We start from the raw sequence: 17,626 nt of genomic DNA on the forward strand, positions 1-17,626 counted from the left end.
TTAAGAGTTATCAACAAAAAAAAATATTTTTTATTTGGGACACCCCCTATATTTTTAATTAATTGAAAAGAATTTAAAATTACCTTTCCAAAAATATAGCACACTTGATATTTTGTTATAATCCCCTTCGAAATACAGAATTTTTAAAAGTTCGCCACTTTTAACTGGTAGGCTTTGGACCCCTTATTGATGAAATGCCCTTAATGGAACTCGAAAACATATTTTTCCAGCAAGGCGACGCACCGCCTCTGAACGCTGAAGTTATCAGGAAATTTTTGCAGCCAATTTCAAGAATAATTGAAGAGCTAACCAAGATCCCAGGCGTTGGCCGTCGACGCCGCCTGACTTAGTGCCCATGGATCTAATCCTATGGATATATTTGCGGGAGAATAAAGGTTCCATATTCTTGCGTATAATCTAGACAAGAATTAGAAATACTTAGCAGTTATGAGAGTGTATCTTCCACCCCTACTGAGTTAATGAATTCCGCGAGAAATGTTCAAAAACTGCCCGGTCTGTCCATAACAGAAGACTGTCGATAAGTCAAACACCTGTAGCAAAATCTCATGTCTTGGTTTGCTATTTATTTTTATTGTTATTAGATATAGTTTAAATGTGTTGATGTTGGTTAAAATTGTTTTAAAATGTTATAAATTGTTATAGAATTCTGCGTCTCTCATAGCAAATATTATTTTCGTTTTAATCGATGTTCACAGCTAGATTTTTTTTGTATTACAGCCGGTTCCGTTCAAAGCCTACTTATTTAAAGCGGGCGAATTTTTATATACTCTATATCTCGAAGAGGAATCGAGCAAAATATCAAGTGTGTTATTTTTTGGAAAGGTAATTTTAAATTCTTTCCAGTAAATTAAAAATAAACAGGGTGTCCCGTATAAAAAATCAAATTTTCTGTTGATAATGCTTAAATTATTAATTTTAAATAAATTATACTTAAACCATTAAATTCTACGTAAAAAGGTGCTTTGGAAATGTTTTCATAAAAATACGAAATTTTCCATAGCAAAAAAGTTACAGCGATTTGTTAGAAATGCATATTTTTGAAAAACACCCCGTAACTCCGAAACGGTAACAGATATCGATATGCGGTTTTCACCATCATGTTTTTGACAAAAATTGAGCTCCAGACACCGATATTAGTTTTTGTCTATCTCCTATAGAAAAGGGTGTTTCCATTTAAAAGCGTCGAATTTGACCCACCCTGTACAGTTTGCTATATCTAGGTACTAACAATGGGCTCTGTGAGTTCGAGTGGTTTAGAACGCCTAAATTTGAAAAAAAGCTGAAAATAATGAAAAAAAAATTGTTTATTTATTAAAAAAATTTAACATTTTTGACATGCCTGAAAAACTAAGCAAGATACGTAAAAAATTGAAGGTCCTTTTTTGCAATATTTAATTTTAATGCTCTCTTTCAATTTTCTGTAGATCTCTTTATTTCGTAGATATTACGTTTTTAAACGGTTTTATTTAGCTCGACCCGTACGGTATTTATTTATTTGTTTGTTTATTTGGGTCAAAATTAGAAATTGAAATTTAAGTACCTTCCTGTTGTCAGATTGATCTGAAATTTGGTACACACCTTTAGTTCCGATGACAATACAATATAGTAATATCAATAACATTGTAAATCTAAGATGGCCGCCGGTACAAAATGGCGGATTTCATATTTTTCCACAACCCCCTCAATATGGGTATCAAATGAAAGGGCTACACTAGTAGAATACTGTGATTATGACAAAATTTAAAATCCAGGATGGACGTCGTTACAAAATGGCGTATTAGGTGAGGGCATGAGTAGTCGTGTCCAGAACAGTTGTGTCCAAGATTGTGTGACGTTAGAAGAACAGATAAAAAAAAATAGGTGATTAGATGTACCTACGTAGTTAGCGGTAGCTTTGCCACCCAAGTTAAGGTAATAGGTTAAAACGTGCTGAGGACTGTATGGCATTAGGGTGGTTAAAAATGTAATGTCGCAAGCGTTTTTCCCTCAAGATTGGGCACCTCTTGTTGTATATTATAGCCTTGCCCCTCTACTGGACCTCTGGGGGGGGGTCGACCGTTAAAATATCCATTACTCGTGGGAACTTCAAAACCCAAGTGATGAGTTTGCAACAGACAAAGCGTTAAGGGTATACCCCACTAATCAGCAAGTAAACAATCACAACGCTGCTGTTTTAAATAAGACTGGAGGCTTACCATCAGTACTTGAAATATTTGTAGGAGCAAAAGTAATGTTGCGGTCCAACATTGACGTTACAAAAGGATTGGTAAATGGTGCTATAGGCCACATTACAGAAATTGTTTGGCCTCAGTTCCGTCGAACCCAAATGTACGAAACAGATGTACGATCAATTTTGGATTGACTTTGGCAGAGACGGCATACACGTTATACACCCGAAAGCCATACAGTTTCCAGCAAAATTCACTTATGGTACGGCTGAAAGAAGGATGTTACCCTTAATTTGGCATGGGCATCCACCGTCCATAAAATGCAGGGCAGCACAGTCGACCATGCAGTAGTGTATTTGGGCTCAAAATTGTTTGAGGAAGGGCAAGCATACGTGGCTCTAAGTCGAGTCAAGTCTCTGGAAGGGCTATGTATTGAGGAATTAGATTGTAATAAATTATCAGGTAAAAAACCATGTAATAATGATGCACTAAATGAATTAAATAGAATGAGGAATATTCGGTAGGCATTTCCGTTAAATACTAAAAACTAGAAAATAATAATAACAATTAGGTATTTTGAACTTCTACTTCAGAAATATTTTAGTACTAGACAAAATAGCTTTTAGGCATATTAGACTAAAATAAAAACGTGGGGCCCATTAACTATTGCTGTAATACTTTCTTCTATACTAAGTGTGGATTTAATCGTAACTGGAGATTTTGACAATCAATAACCAGCCGTGGCGGCTTCACCAGCGAACGCCGAGCTCATGATCTACCAAAGTATAAAGATATGCTTTGCCATAGGTAGGAAGAGGGGCCCCACGTTTTTATTTTAGTCTAATATGCCTAAAAGCTATTCTGCCTAGTACTAAAATATTTCTGAACTAGAAGTTCAAAATACCTAATTGTTATTATTATTTTCTAGTTTTCAGTGCACATAAGATAAAACCGTTTAACTTAAAAGTTTTTTTACCAATTTTTTATTTTTAGTTTGACTTGCGTGTAAGGACCACCTTCTTTGAACCCTTAAAACCCAAAAATCTCGTAAAAATGAAGAGTTCAAGACTGTTTAACTATCGAGGTTAATTTGTAGCTCTTGTAATTTCCTACAAATTGATAGTTTTTATTCTTATGATTTTATTCATAGATTTTGTTGTTAATTTTTTCCGAAAAAATGAGGTGACCATTTTACTTTTATCATAACTCCGCGAGTTTTTGAGCTACTAACTTGACAAGACCTTATTTAAAAGGTATTTCCAACCACTTTAAAAACGGTCATATTCATTTTCTTCGAAAAATTTGTTTTTTTACGGTAAAATGTTCCAATTTAGTTTTCGAAAAATAAAAAATAACCTTTACAGAGTGATAACTCCGCTATTATTACATCTACAGCAATCAACGACAAATGAGTCGATTCGTTATTCCAAGAGCTTTATATGAGTTTTGCGATAAAACGCAAGAATTTCTAGTTATTATTAAAATATGTAGTTTTTAGATGAAAAATCAACATTTTCAATCCTAAATAACTCGGAAAATATTAATTTTCTGAAAAAATGTTATAAAACATTTTTTACTGATTTATCATTTTATTAATTTTTGCAAATCCTTTTATTGATTTTTGCAATTAATTTGGGTGATTTATTTTTCACCCCCGAGAAGGAACTCACCTCCAGGGTTTCACTGTTAAAATTTCACGTCAATCGGTGCGGGTGTCCAGAATTCAGAGGTAATACCCCATTTTTATCCTTGCTTACTGGCTTATACATATAAGGAATAAGTGGAAAAAATATTCATATATTTCCTTAATAGTACGAGAGCTAGCAACGTCGGAAAAACAAGTATTTTAAGACGTCTGGCTCTTTGATATATCTTTTACTATGTTCTCTAGAACAGCATGCGGCCCGTCTGGCTGCCGGTGAACGTTGCGTTCCCTACTGCGCATTGAAAGAAGATCCTATATTTTTATTAGTCCTTTAAATTTTAGTATTGAATATAAATCGAACATGTCTCCATAGCGCAGTGCGTAGAGTTTTCGACCACGAACCGATGATTCGGAGTTCGAATCCCGGTCAGGGCAAAAACTTTTTTAATTTATTTTCGTTTATATTCTGATAGTAAAGTATATTTGTTTTTTTTTTAAATAACCAGAATTATTTAAAACTTTACTATCAGAATATAAACGAAAATAAAATAAAAAAGTCTTTGCCCTGACCCGGATTCGAACTCCGAATCATCGGTTCGTGGTCGGAAACTCTACGCACTGCTCTATGGAGACATGTTCGATTTATATTCAATACTAGAATTTATAGGACTAAATTAATAAAAAATATAGGACCTTCTTCCGATGCGTAGTAGTGAACGCAACGGGTATCGGCAGCCAGACGGGCCGCATGCTGTTCCAGAGAGCATAGTAAAAGATATATCAAAGAGCCAAACGTCTTAAAATACTTTCTCGAAAACGTTGATCTTAGACTAAAAAGAGTTGGGAAATTGAACATGGTTGACTTATTCCAACGTCTTTCAAATAAAATATATCTTTACGATCGTTGCATTTAGTAAATACTATTCAAAAAAAAATTATAAGTTAGAGATAAGAGCAATGAATGAACATTCAACAAACGCAAAAAGCTTAGGAGAACCAATGGCGCCGAGTTTGAAGATAAATTATTAAATAGCCCGCATTGTGTACTGGTGGGGTTTGAAAAAAGGGCGGGCATTCAGCTCGAGTGCTGAATAAATACGACAAGAACTATGGTTGAATTTCTACGCTTTGTCGACGACCTAATTAAATAGCGACAGCCAAGACTAATCAAATAATCAAAACTATTAAGTTTTCTTAATGACGTTTCGGTAAGCGCCAGCGATAAAAAGATCCATAAAATGTTATATCATCATATAATATATCAAAATTTAATTATTGTTAAATAGCTTTTGGAATAATTATACCAGTATTATTTAAAATTAAAATATTAAATTTGAAAGAAATTTAAATTAAGATTTGTAACGTCTTTAGTTCGTTACATGTCTTTGATTATGATATATGATGTCTGGCGTATCATCACCGGATTCCCTATCGTTCCGGCCGGATAATTTATTTGACCAATTTTTACGTTTCCTAGTCCACAACCCTGTTATCGTTTGACACAACCCTGTTATCGCTCTGTGGAGGCGCTGTCAACATCGCTTCTGTCAACTCTCTGTGCTGTCGACTGACTTTTATTTTTAGCGCTCTGTAGCCTAACCTAACCATCCCGGCTTTTAGAAATGGTGATTATTTAAATCTTGCTGTATAATCTGAATCAGCTGCTATTTCAAAGCAACAGGTAAAGATGAGATATTATCCTTTTAGATTCGATATTATTACTGCATATTTTTAGGGTACAGTTTTGGATGTCCCAACCTAACTTGTATTTGTATTTTGCTGGCACGTTGGCGTCCCTTTTCTTTTGTCCTCCAGAGTAATTCGAGGTAGGTTCATTTTGTTTATTAGACCTTGTTCGATTTTAAACAAGAGTTTCGTATTTTTAGGGTCCAAGGTACGGACTATTTACAAGGTACGGGCATTATCCAAGGTCCTAGTAGTATCCAAGGTATGGGTAGTGTTCCCCTGTACCGTTGTCTTATGGACGGACTGTGTCCAAGGCTATAGTCCAAGGTACAGACTATTTCCAAGGTTATAGTCCTAAGTTATGGTCCAAGGTACGGGTAGTGTTCCCTTGTACCATTATCTTATGTACGGATGTCCTGTGAACGAGTGTCCCCAGTAGGAATGATTTTTCTTGCATATAAAGTGCCCCAGCGTGGATGTAGCTTGAGCCCTATGCTGCTTCGTTTCCATCCATAAGCTAATTAGTAGTTACGGCTGTTCCAATTCATGGTGTCCTCATTCTGGCCCCTTTTGTTGTATTGGATGGTCGAGTACAGAGATGCGAGCCCACCTCACGCTGTTACTGTTTGAAGCAAGATTACATAAAGAACAGCTAAGTGTAGATTTAAGTTTTACATTTAACATCTAAAACATTTTCAGTCTTAAACAATAACGTACATCTTAAATAATATCGTACAGACTATGTTTAGTGGTTAGATTGTTAAGCACATTCATGTCGATTAATATTTAAAATATTATTTATATCTTAGGTTTCATTACATTACGTCTTGTAATGGTATTGTTTTCATAGATATTTAGTACAATTCTTAACACCACTTTTGTTGACATATAACTACTATAATAATTATTAAAATTGTACAATGCTATTTACCATCACAGTCCATCTTGAATGAATATAGTCATTAGTTTTAAGTAATATACAACTGTGTTTTCTTTTTCTGTACATGCCTGGCGCCCTATATCTATTTCTTTGTTTATTGTTATTACTTAATTTTCTTTCCAGTGAAATACCTTATCCACGACTGCTCTCCGATGAAAAGCTGCCGTTCGCAGTGGTAATGTTTTGGTTTGGTTTGGTTATAAAAACGTTACTGATTAATTGAGTATCGTTGGTGTTATTTTTTATTCCTTAATGATATAACTTTTTAAAAATACCAAGGAATATAAATTTTAACATTTTTATTAAATTTGGCGAATGCGCTGGGTCCAAAAAAATCGGTGTAAAATTGCACCTAGGAAAGTAAAACAAAAGAATTGTGAAAACAGACACAGACGCGTTTTTATACATACATATATCAGATATATCGATAGTAACTAACAGCGCTTTCAGATGGAGCGGAGCGCCCGCGCGGTTTTTTTTTCGACACAGCTTATCTGGACGGAGCATACGCGACCCATGTGAAATTGTTCATATAAGCTCACGGCACTTGCTAGAAGTCGCGGACGGTCCGTCGCGGACGTTCTGCTCCATCTGAAAGCGCTATAAGGCTGTATTCCGTTGCAAAACCAAGCGAACCAGACCGGTAAACTACGGTAAAGAGCGATTCTTGAAAAACATCGGTTTGATACGGAACGGTTTGGTAAAATATTGGAAATATCAAATGTTGACGTTTTCTAAATTTCAATACCTTTATTATAAAATTTATCTTTTATGCATTTTTAATGTACCTATTCTCTGCTTTTACGTTTGCTTCTTCTTTTCAATGGAGTTTAATATTGAAAAGTGCTTTATTAATAAACTGTTAAACTCGTTAGACAGCTCAAGTGAAGATTTGCAGGTCCAATATTAAAAGAGATTAATAATAAATAAACAAATCTAATCAATATTTATATTTTTATAGCTTACAAAACATTCACGATTTCTTGTTGTCTTGTTTTTCATGTTTTCTTTAAATGTTCATGACTTTAAGAAACAATGGCTGCATGATAAGTTTAAATGGTCATATATATATAAAATATTATAACAAATTTTAGAAATTAAATGATAATTTATTCACTCGAACTTCCAATATTTGCTTGATTTCTGTCACATAAATGACATTGATTGACAAACAAAACCAGAAAAACCAGTCGCTGGTTATTTTGGTGACAGTTTTAACCGAACTTTTCAGGAACCGTGTTCCGTAATAAGAAAACATTCAGGAAACCGATAGAAAAACATAAAAACATAAAACCATAACCAAGGTAAGCAATGGAATACACCCTAAATACAGTTCTATGATAAAATACGGTTAAACATATTTTTTAGAGTTGATTTCATACTAAACAACTTTTTGACTAGCAATTATGCTAGTAAATTAATTGTAAATCACATAATAGGCACATCATCTTCATTTTCCATAACTCAGATACTTACCTATCATAATTTCGCTAATCGTACGCATACATTTAAATTAGATTTTAGATTTTAGGTTATATCGTCCTATTGCTGCCAAAAGTCACTAACTAGCATTTTTCCGAACAACCAAATTCAATCACTAACTATGTTTTGAATCGGAGAATCGATTGCAAATGTCATTAACTACGATTTCTGGCTATTTATGTTTTATTTTAATACCGAAGAGTTACTAACTATAACATCTTTATGCAATGCAATTCATCTTTAGACGCATTTTTCTCGGAAGTAATAAAAAGTAACTTAGTGACTTTTGGCAGCAATGGGACGATATATTATATTTTATTTATTATTATAAAATTCCTTCAAACAACAGCAATAATTTGCGATTTTATAATTTTCAGAGAGATGTGGATTTTTTTTAAAAATGATCATATTTCAAAGACCATTTGGTACAAACTTTGCTACCGTTATGACCGTTAGTGCCGTTATGACCGTCTCAGTTAAATCAACATTCATTCATTTCATTTTGTCTTTGACTCCTACGTGGGGCATAGGGCTTCAATAAACGCTCTCCCGCGGGTTCGGTTGTTGGCAATTGATTTGACATCTCGCCACGATCGGTTTACTGCTTCGATCTCTTTCTTAATTGTATTTTGCCATGTGTGTCTTGGACGACCAGTTCTTCTAATGCCTTGTGGATTCCAGTCAATAGCTCTGCCAGCGATCTTGTTGCCGCTTCGCTTTAAAGTGTGACCAATCCACTTCCATTTCCTAAGTTGGATCTCGTTATGCTGGTTGGTCAAGCTCCATAAATCCTCAGTTCTGATAGTATTTGGTCAGAATATTCCTACAATTTTTCACAGACAGCGGTTTATGAAAACTTGGAGTTTGATAATTAATGGCGATGTAGTTTTCCAGGTCTCGGCATTCGAATTGAACTTTTAAGTTAAGTAAGTTGAGAGTGTACTGTCTAGATCTCCAAATATTGTTGAGCATTCCAAATATTATTCTGGCCTTGTCTATCCTATTTATGATATCTTGCTTTGTGCCTCCGTTGGTTGAGAAAACTAGAACATTAGAATTAAAAAATTAACTGAATATTTAATAGTGAGTATCTAGTCTAAACATGTATTTGAACTTGATCCACACTGTATTATTAGATAAATATTTTTATTGTATGTAACATTGCAGTCATCTTGCAAAACTCGAACGAAACCTGATATGGGGCTCTACTGGGGCTCTCACCTTGTATAATTTTAACAAATTTTAGTATATAAATAATAATTTATGGGTCTACAACATCCTTTGAAGATTTATCACTTACGTGACCATGCTGCTCATAGAAACTACATTCGACGCACATGTTATCCTTGAAAAGTTACATTTTGTATTTGTTATTATAATTAACATTACACACTTTTGAATAAGCACGAGTACTTAAAGAGGCGGTTTTTGCTTATATTCGATTACACGGTCATTGATATTTACCAGATTTAAATAAAGCGAAGTTGATTGTTTTATGTACGCATATTTTTCTTTTACTATAAAACAAACATAATATTATTTTCCGGCAGAATAAAACAATTTGTATAGTTGGTTATGGAAGAGACATGTTTACTAAAGAATCGTTTTTCTCGCGATAATCGTTAACGACATCCGGTATCAGGTGTCCAGAAATCGTGACTGCTCAAAGTTCCAACCGACTGACTCATAACAACCACGAGGACCTGCCGATTCAGCCGCTGAATTCTTCGCCGACGTCCGCTAGTACGGCTAGTACCAACGTGCACTGGGCTGAATATCACACAAACATGACCAAACGTTTCTTCAATGTTAATCTGTATTGTACTACTTACTGTATTGTACTTACTTACACTATAATCACTAAAGAGCAAGAGAACGGGCAAAATAACAATTTTTTCTATTTTCACCCGGCCCAACATTCTGTTCCAAAGAAATTTCATTATTCAACAAAAAAATACATCACAATCATAAACCAGTAGAGGAAGATTTCTGTATCAGGAGAAGGAGGAGCAGAGGAGGAAGTGACGTAAACAGGTATAAAGGGTTACAAAACTGTAACGAACAAAAAACAAGAAGCAACCTTTAAAAACTAGAAAAAAAGCTGCGAAAATGCTCAAAATATCAGACCAATTTCTTTCTTATTTAAACCTGTTCATTGGAGTTGTTTAACAGTTTTTAAAAAGAATCCTCAAGATACCATCGACGGTCAAGATAAGAAATGAGGATGTGCTCAGACGTATTAATAGAGAACGTGAACTTTTCAACGCTATAAAAAAAGAAAGACTGTATACCTGGGTCACGTCATATGCGTAACCATAAATATCAATTTCACCAGTTGATTATTGAGGGCAAGATCGAGGGCAGATGAGGTTTGGGACGTAAAAAATGTCGTGGCTGCGGAACATAAGACAGGTGGACAGGCATTAATAACATACAGACGTTGATCCACACAGCCAGAGATAGGGAAGCCATGGAAAGTGTGGTCTCAAACATCCATTAATGGATAAGCAGAGAAAGAAGAAGAACAACTGTTTTTACCTGTTTTGTGTTCATGTGTGTTTTTGGACCTGCGTTCTGCTCCAAAAGGTCATTTCTTTTCATATGTTCTTCTTTTTTTAGGGTTCCTCTTTCAATACACCATCATCATCTTCCGATGATCCAGCCACTTGACATCCACTGCTAGACATAGACCCTTCTAAGTATTTCCACCATACTTAATCCTGCACAGCTTCAATCCAGTTTGTCGTTATCCGCTTCGTTTTCAAACAAACTTCGAGATTCATTTTCAAACAAACAAACAAAACAAACAACGCTTTATTGTACAAAAAGCCAAAACAGCTTCATCGACAAAGCACTCACACAACAAACAAAAGCACAAAAAAATACAAACAACAAAAAATACACAATACAAATAATACAATTCAAAAAAATTTAAGTCATTAAAATAACAAAAAGAATATACATGGACAATTGCAGAACAGTATGCAGTAAATAGATATAATTTTAGAGTTATAAAATATTAAATACTTGACTTTTGACCAGTGTGTGAGATGATCAAAATTTTAAAATTCAAAATTGTTCATAATTAAACATCAACAAAAAATCGTTTACCGTATATATAGGGCTCTCTCCAGAAGTATGATTTTAGAGCTTTGCGAAATGCGGGAAAGAATGAAAGCGATTTGATATTCAAAGGCAGATGATTGTACATTTTTTTGGCATTGTACAGTATTGAACCTTTAAGTAGTTCTGAGCTCGGGGTTGACAGATAAAGATTTTCCTAAGTGGATGGCTCTCCGCTTTCCTAAGTGGATGGTTATGAGATGGCCTTTCGGGAATAGCAGATATGTGCTTGTGGATTAAGCAAACGGAATCAAAAATGAATAAAGAAGGAAGAGTCAGTATTTTGAAATTTTTAAAGAAATTCTGGTAGTGAGTTCTACTGTTCAGTCCCAATAAATATCGAACTGCTCTCTTTTGAAGTCTGAAAATACGATCAAATTTTGTTGCGCAGCAAGTACCCCAGAACGGAAGGGCATAACGAAGATGTGACTCAAAAAGGGCATAATAGGCTATTCTACAGATTGAGAAGTTAAGTTCCTTAGAAACTGATCTTAGCGCAAAACAGGCAGCGCTTAGTTTCTTTGATAGAGCTTCGATGTGAAAGTCCCATTTTAACGAGTTGTCTACAACAAGTCCTAAGAATTTCACAGAGTCCACGACGCCAATAGTGGTGTTATTAAGTACAAAAGGTTGTATAGTACTTTTATATGACAAAACTTTAGTTTTTGATAGGTTGAGGCATAGGAGATTAGAATCGCACCAAGGTTTAATGGTGCGTAAGTCACTGGATATAGTATCATATAGTGCCGCAACATCTGGGCCGCTCAAAGTAAAACTAGTATCGTCCGCAAAGAGGCAGATTTTACCGCTAATGTCTAGATTTGCAATGTCGTTGATAAACACCAGAAACAAAATAGGGCCAAGTAGGGTTCATTACTTGGCCCTATTTTGTACATAGACGTATCAACCCTCACAAGCTGCCTTCTGTTGCCAAGATATGACTTAAGTCATTCGAGCGGCACTCCCCTGAAACCATAGTATTGCAATTTGTTAATTAAGATATTATGATTTACACAATTGAAAGCCTTAGAGAATTCACAGAAAATTGTAGCTGTAGAGTGATGGCTATTCAGGTTAGAGTATACATTATTAAAAAGGTCGAACATAGCATCATTTGTGCAACTCTTACTTAGAAATCCAAATTGATGGGTAGTAAGTATTTATATTTAAGGAGAAAAGATAGAAACCTTTTTTTAACCAATCTTTCAATGATCTTAGATAATGTGGGCAGAAGTGCAATTGGGCGATAGTTCGAAGCTTCATCTTTATCTCCTCCTTTGTACAGAGGAATAATTATTGCTGTCTTAAGGCAGTTTGGAAAAACTCCTTTTTGGAATGACTCGTTAATTAAAGTAGTAAGATGGTTTAATGTGCATTCAGGAAGTTCAAAGAACATTTTGAGAGTAAGCCCATCAGTCCCAGATGAGGATTTGTTTTTAATACTATTAATTGTACTACGGAGCTCATCTAATGCTACGGGCGTGAAGAAGAAACTGTGTAAATTCTCATTTGTTTTAGGGAGATATGAAAGTGAATCATGGGAAGGAGTTATGGTGTTTACTAAATTTTTAGCCACATTATCAAAGTAAGTGTGGTAAGGTGAATTAAAGACTGTGCCAGACGAACAAGTCTTATTCTTTAAGTCATTTACAATAGCCCAAGTCTCCTTAGCGACATTACCGGCTTTGACTAGCCTCGCATTATAATAAATGTCCTTGGCAGCTTTTATAGTCTTACGATAAACCTTTCTATAAAGTTTGACGTAATTATGAAAGAAGACGCTGTTCGTGAATTTCTTAAGGTGAGATAATGAGCGCATGTTCTTTACAGATATACGCAAGCTTGTAGTAGACCAGGGTATACCTTGTTTAATTTTAATAGGCCTAAGAGGAAACGCCTTGTACGCCAGATTAGACAAGGTATCCATAAATCTAGAAAATTCGGAATCGACGTCAGCCGAGAGGACAACCCATTCAGTTGTTAGACATAGGTGGTGAAAATTTAGAAAATTTTCATCCGAAAAAATACGGCCCAATTTGCGCGAGGTATTTTCGCATTTGGATTTTGGCAAAAACTTTGTCAATACTGCCTCATGATCAGAGAAACCTGAGTGAAGGACTCCAGGACAGTCAGTTTCCATCTCCGAAATCAGTCATACCAAAGTTTATGGCACGAATGGTTGTCGTCTCGGCGTAATCAGTGATGAGGTGTTCTGGTGTTTCCCCACAGAATCTGCATTCCACGTTTTTTCTCCGCATCAATCTACTGAGGTGTTCATTGACGAGACAGTGTCGTGTTAAAAAATCCAAAGATTGGTCTTACTTAAATTAAGAAAAATCTCTGATTTTTCTCGGTTGTAAGTCCTGAGAAATGTTTTCGAGTGTCTTAGACAGTTGGAGGATTCCCATTCCAGGTTACGGATGAACTGTTCCAGATTTCCAGACCACCTTTCTCTGTCCTACGTAATTTGTCAATACTTGTTTTTTTTATCATTTGTCCGTCGGGCAGGTAGTAGTTCTTTTTAAGAAGACACCAGTTGCAAGTTCCCGAAAAACTCTACCAGCACGCAGTTTGAAACCACCTTAAGCATTACTTTTCTGAGATTATATTTATGGTCCGATTCTCCAGCGCGACGGACCACATTGCATTTTTGCCTTCACTTGCATTTTCTGCCGAGTGTGTGGTACCGGGTCGATGGGTATAGCGTAGTACCGTGCAGGTAAATGGTAAACGGTGCGAATGCCGCTCGCGCCGCGTCTTTTTTCAACTTGGTCGTCCTTTTTCGACTGAATTCGATAGGTCTCGCCCGCGAGGCTCAGCCCGGATGGCGCGACGCCTCTGAATTTTCGAAGCGTCGGGCATCTTCATCAGTGTTTCACCGGCTTGATTATTCGTCGAGTGTGCGTTTAGTCGCTTTTTCCGTTTGTTTATCGTTTACGACGTCGTGTTTTGCGCGCCCAAAGTTACCTTCAGTTTTTCCTGCAAAACCCATAGTTTTTCCTCGATTGTGCTCGCCATCGTATACGCGCTTACAAACAGAGGGTTGAATAATTTAAAGAAGAAACGGGGCATTAAACTGTCGCGTGTCAACGGAAAACCAAAATCAAAAATATCGATTATTTCATAAATCAGAATCATAACAGTGAATACATGCGATCGAGAGGCATTCGCGCTTGGTAAAAATCAACGAAAATATTTTCAGCACGCTAGGATTTACAGATTTAGCATTTATTTTAACTAAATACTTATAAATTTTAGAGTAATTTATATATCTATGCTTCCAAATTGGTTATATTTAATAAATTCTTTTAATTCTGTAAGGAAAAAGAATTTAAAATTATTTTTTGAATTTAAAACAGGAAAAGGTTAGATAACCAGCAATACATTAAGATTGAGCGCCATCTATCGGAAATATTGCAAAATACACTTGAAATAACGCTTAATCTGCCATCTAGGACACAGTAGATTTATTATTCTTATTCATTTTTGTAGAAAGATTACTGTTACGTGATTAGGTCCAAATTTCACGTTTTGCGTGACATTTGACATTTTAAAAGTAAATAAAAAAAGTCTTTTAAAAGTAAACAAAGTAATTTTTGTTTCTACCTATTCTCTGGTTTCTGCTAATATATTTTCTTTATATTATGAGAGATAATTATACGTAACTTTTTACAACATATTTAACAAAATATGTACCTATATTAAATTATATTTAATTATCATGGTGAAATAGCCTAGAATTGCAATTATTTTCATAGAAGAATTTTAATAAAATGTTCAGCAAAATGAAAGAAGTCGATGAAGGAGCTGCTGAATTAGAGTCGCAATTTGTTCTAAGATTGCCAATTGTAAGTAAAAAAACAATAATAGATATATTAAGTTGTATTTTTACTACCCAACACACATTCTGTGTCTAGGAACCAGCTAAAGTTTTAAAAGAAGCCCTACGTAACTGCGAGAATTTAAAAGACCGATTCAACATCAAAATCGAAGAAAACATGAGGCATGCTGAGGTGAGACTGGATCACTGGCTTCTACCTGGTAAAATTGTTGATTTACCAACCATTATCGAATCATTGAAAACTATCGATTCTAAGAGCTTTTATAAAACTGCCGATATATGCCAGATGTTACTGTGCAAAGAGGAGGATGATCAAAAATCTGATGATGAGAGTCCACAGAAAAAGAAGAAAGGTAGGCAAGTAGCAAAATAAGAATACATATATAAAAGCTCAAATGTTTTTTTTTGTCACATCCCCTTCACGCAGCTACAACTTCACCAATTTTGATAATACTTTTTTTTAATGGAAAGCTATATATTTCCAGCTTGTTTATACGCGGGAAAAAGCTAGTTAATATTAAATACAGATAATTTTAGATCCATACAAGGTTGATAAAAAGTATCTCTGGCCTCATGGTGTAACCCCACCAGCTAAAAATGTTAGACGGAGAAGATTTAGGAAAACTTTAAAGAAAAAGTATGTTGAAGCTCCGGAAATTGAAAAAGAAGTAAAAAGGTTGCTCAGAGTGGACAATGATGCTGTAAGATTGTTAACTGTTAAATTATTTTAAGAGAGAGTTGCTATAAATGATTTTAGGTTAGTGTAAAATGGGAAGTAATCAACGAGGATGATGAAAATAAAGTCAATAAGGGTACAGTTGTTATAAAGAAAGAAATAGTTGATCCAGAGCAGCCAAAAGTTGCAGAACACGACATTTTTGGTGGTGATGTGAGCGATTCGGATGATGAGGAAGCTCATCTTAATGTTCTGGATGTTATTGATGATAATAGCCAAAATTCTGGTGACGATAGTCATTTAACAGACTCAAATTCCGTCCTGGTATGTTAATACTGTCACAAACTTATATATTTCACGCTAGCTTTTATTGATTTTCCTGTATTTTTTATTTTTCTAGAACACATCAATAGATCAGAAGCAACTCATTACAGAGTTTACTAGTGACATGTTCGAGGCTACACCGACTATGCTTCAGGACGTTGACTACTATGGTCAATCATCATCAAATATAAGTTATTCTGAGCCCAATCTTACCAAAGGTAATTAATAAATCTTGAAATAGTAAACAAAATAATACAATTTTCTTATTCTAGCAACTGTGGAGACAAAACTAGAAGCACTAAACTTAGAACTAAATGATATCAAGTCAAAAGAATTCAGCAAGAAATTAAGATTGAGAATATCGAGAACATAGCTTTGAGGCAACGGTTCCAAGAGAACGTTGAAAGGCTGATGCAGGATCAAATTGAAAAGGAACACGACATATACGAAATGCAAGAAATATTAAAGCAATTTGAGTCTACTTCATTTTAAAATTTAAGAAAAAAAAATACATTAGTAAGAAAAAAATAAATTTAGTTATATTTTTTTAATAATAACTAGTACATTTAGAGACCATAGCTTTAGTTATAATAATTAATGGTGCTGGAATCAGGGTGGATAAGTAAAAACGTAATGTAAAAATATAAACGTGTAAATACCCATCCCTGCCTTGATTCTACCAAGAAATTAATTTATTACCCACTATTTTACTTAAAAGAAACATTTATTTTAATTTTACCTTTGTTATACACCTTTTTATTTTTATGTTGTCAACTTTATATTGTACTAAATGAAGGAAAATAAAAGAAATGAGTCAAATCACATTGTTTTATTTATTATTATTAAATTAATATAGGCAACCAAAAAAATATAATGAAAATTATATTAACAATAAAGTATTTACAAAAAATGCATATATGTTTGAATCTTCTTAAGAAAATGATGCAAATATCCCCAGTATATTACCTAAACTTAAACAGTACAATCTTAAAATAAATAATCACGATAATTAATAATTTTTTTACACGCTAGGATACAATTTTATACAAAATACATCATTTTTCTTAAGAATTCTAGTGACATACTTTAATAAATTATTGAGAAAAAATTGAGCTAAGAGAGGAATCAAATCTAATAGGAAAAAACGATTTTCCTAAAAGTATTTTTTATTTCATAATATAATAGGTTGATTGAATATTATTTAATTTATTTTATACACTCGTATTTTGTGTCCAGGATAGTTCAAATTGAATGCAAAGTATACTATACGATCAAAAAAAACGGCGTCAGAGATAGCTTTGAAATGAAGAGGGCTATCTTTTGTATGTAAAGTTATATGGGGAATGTCATCGATCGTCATTGACGCCGTTTTTTGATCATGCGTTGTATTTACCTATCTTCAAGTAGATAACACAATTTGTTTAAAACAATTTAATTTCTTATAATTAAAAATAAAAAAAACCGGTGTCATAGTTGGCCGCGACATGAAGATCTCTCATTTTATTTGTAAAAATATATGGCGAATATCCTAGATCGCTATTTCAAAGTCGTTTAAAACTATTTAATTTCCCACATTTTAACATAAAGAAACATACCGTACAAATAAAAAAACGCTGTCATAGTTACCTTCGAAATGAAGATCGCGGCAATTTTACACGTAAAATCCTGTATCACCATTTTAAGGTCAATTTGGTGCCGTTTTTTTTTCGATCATACGGTA

General features: G+C 34.4%; 1 protein-coding gene across 1 annotated transcript; it reads left to right on the plus strand.

Annotated features, from left to right (window-relative positions):
- Nucleotides 1–14,598: 14,598 nt before the first annotated feature.
- On the plus strand, nt 14,599–16,427 carry LOC115880655 (transcription initiation factor TFIID subunit 7-like). The gene is given in 7 exon segments (XM_030897937.1): nt 14,599–14,913; nt 14,983–15,259; nt 15,444–15,607; nt 15,664–15,906; nt 15,983–16,124; nt 16,179–16,229; nt 16,232–16,427. Coding segments are annotated over 7 exon segments (1,119 nt in total). The 5' UTR covers nt 14,599–14,838; the 3' UTR covers nt 16,399–16,427.
- The last annotated feature ends 1,199 nt before the right edge of the window (nt 16,428–17,626 follow it).

The sequence above is a fragment of the Sitophilus oryzae genome, unplaced genomic scaffold, assembly GCF_002938485.1.
Source record: "Sitophilus oryzae breed Bouriz unplaced genomic scaffold, Soryzae_2.0 scaffold_1081_pilon_pilon, whole genome shotgun sequence".
Lineage (NCBI taxonomy): Eukaryota > Metazoa > Arthropoda > Insecta > Coleoptera > Curculionidae > Sitophilus > Sitophilus oryzae.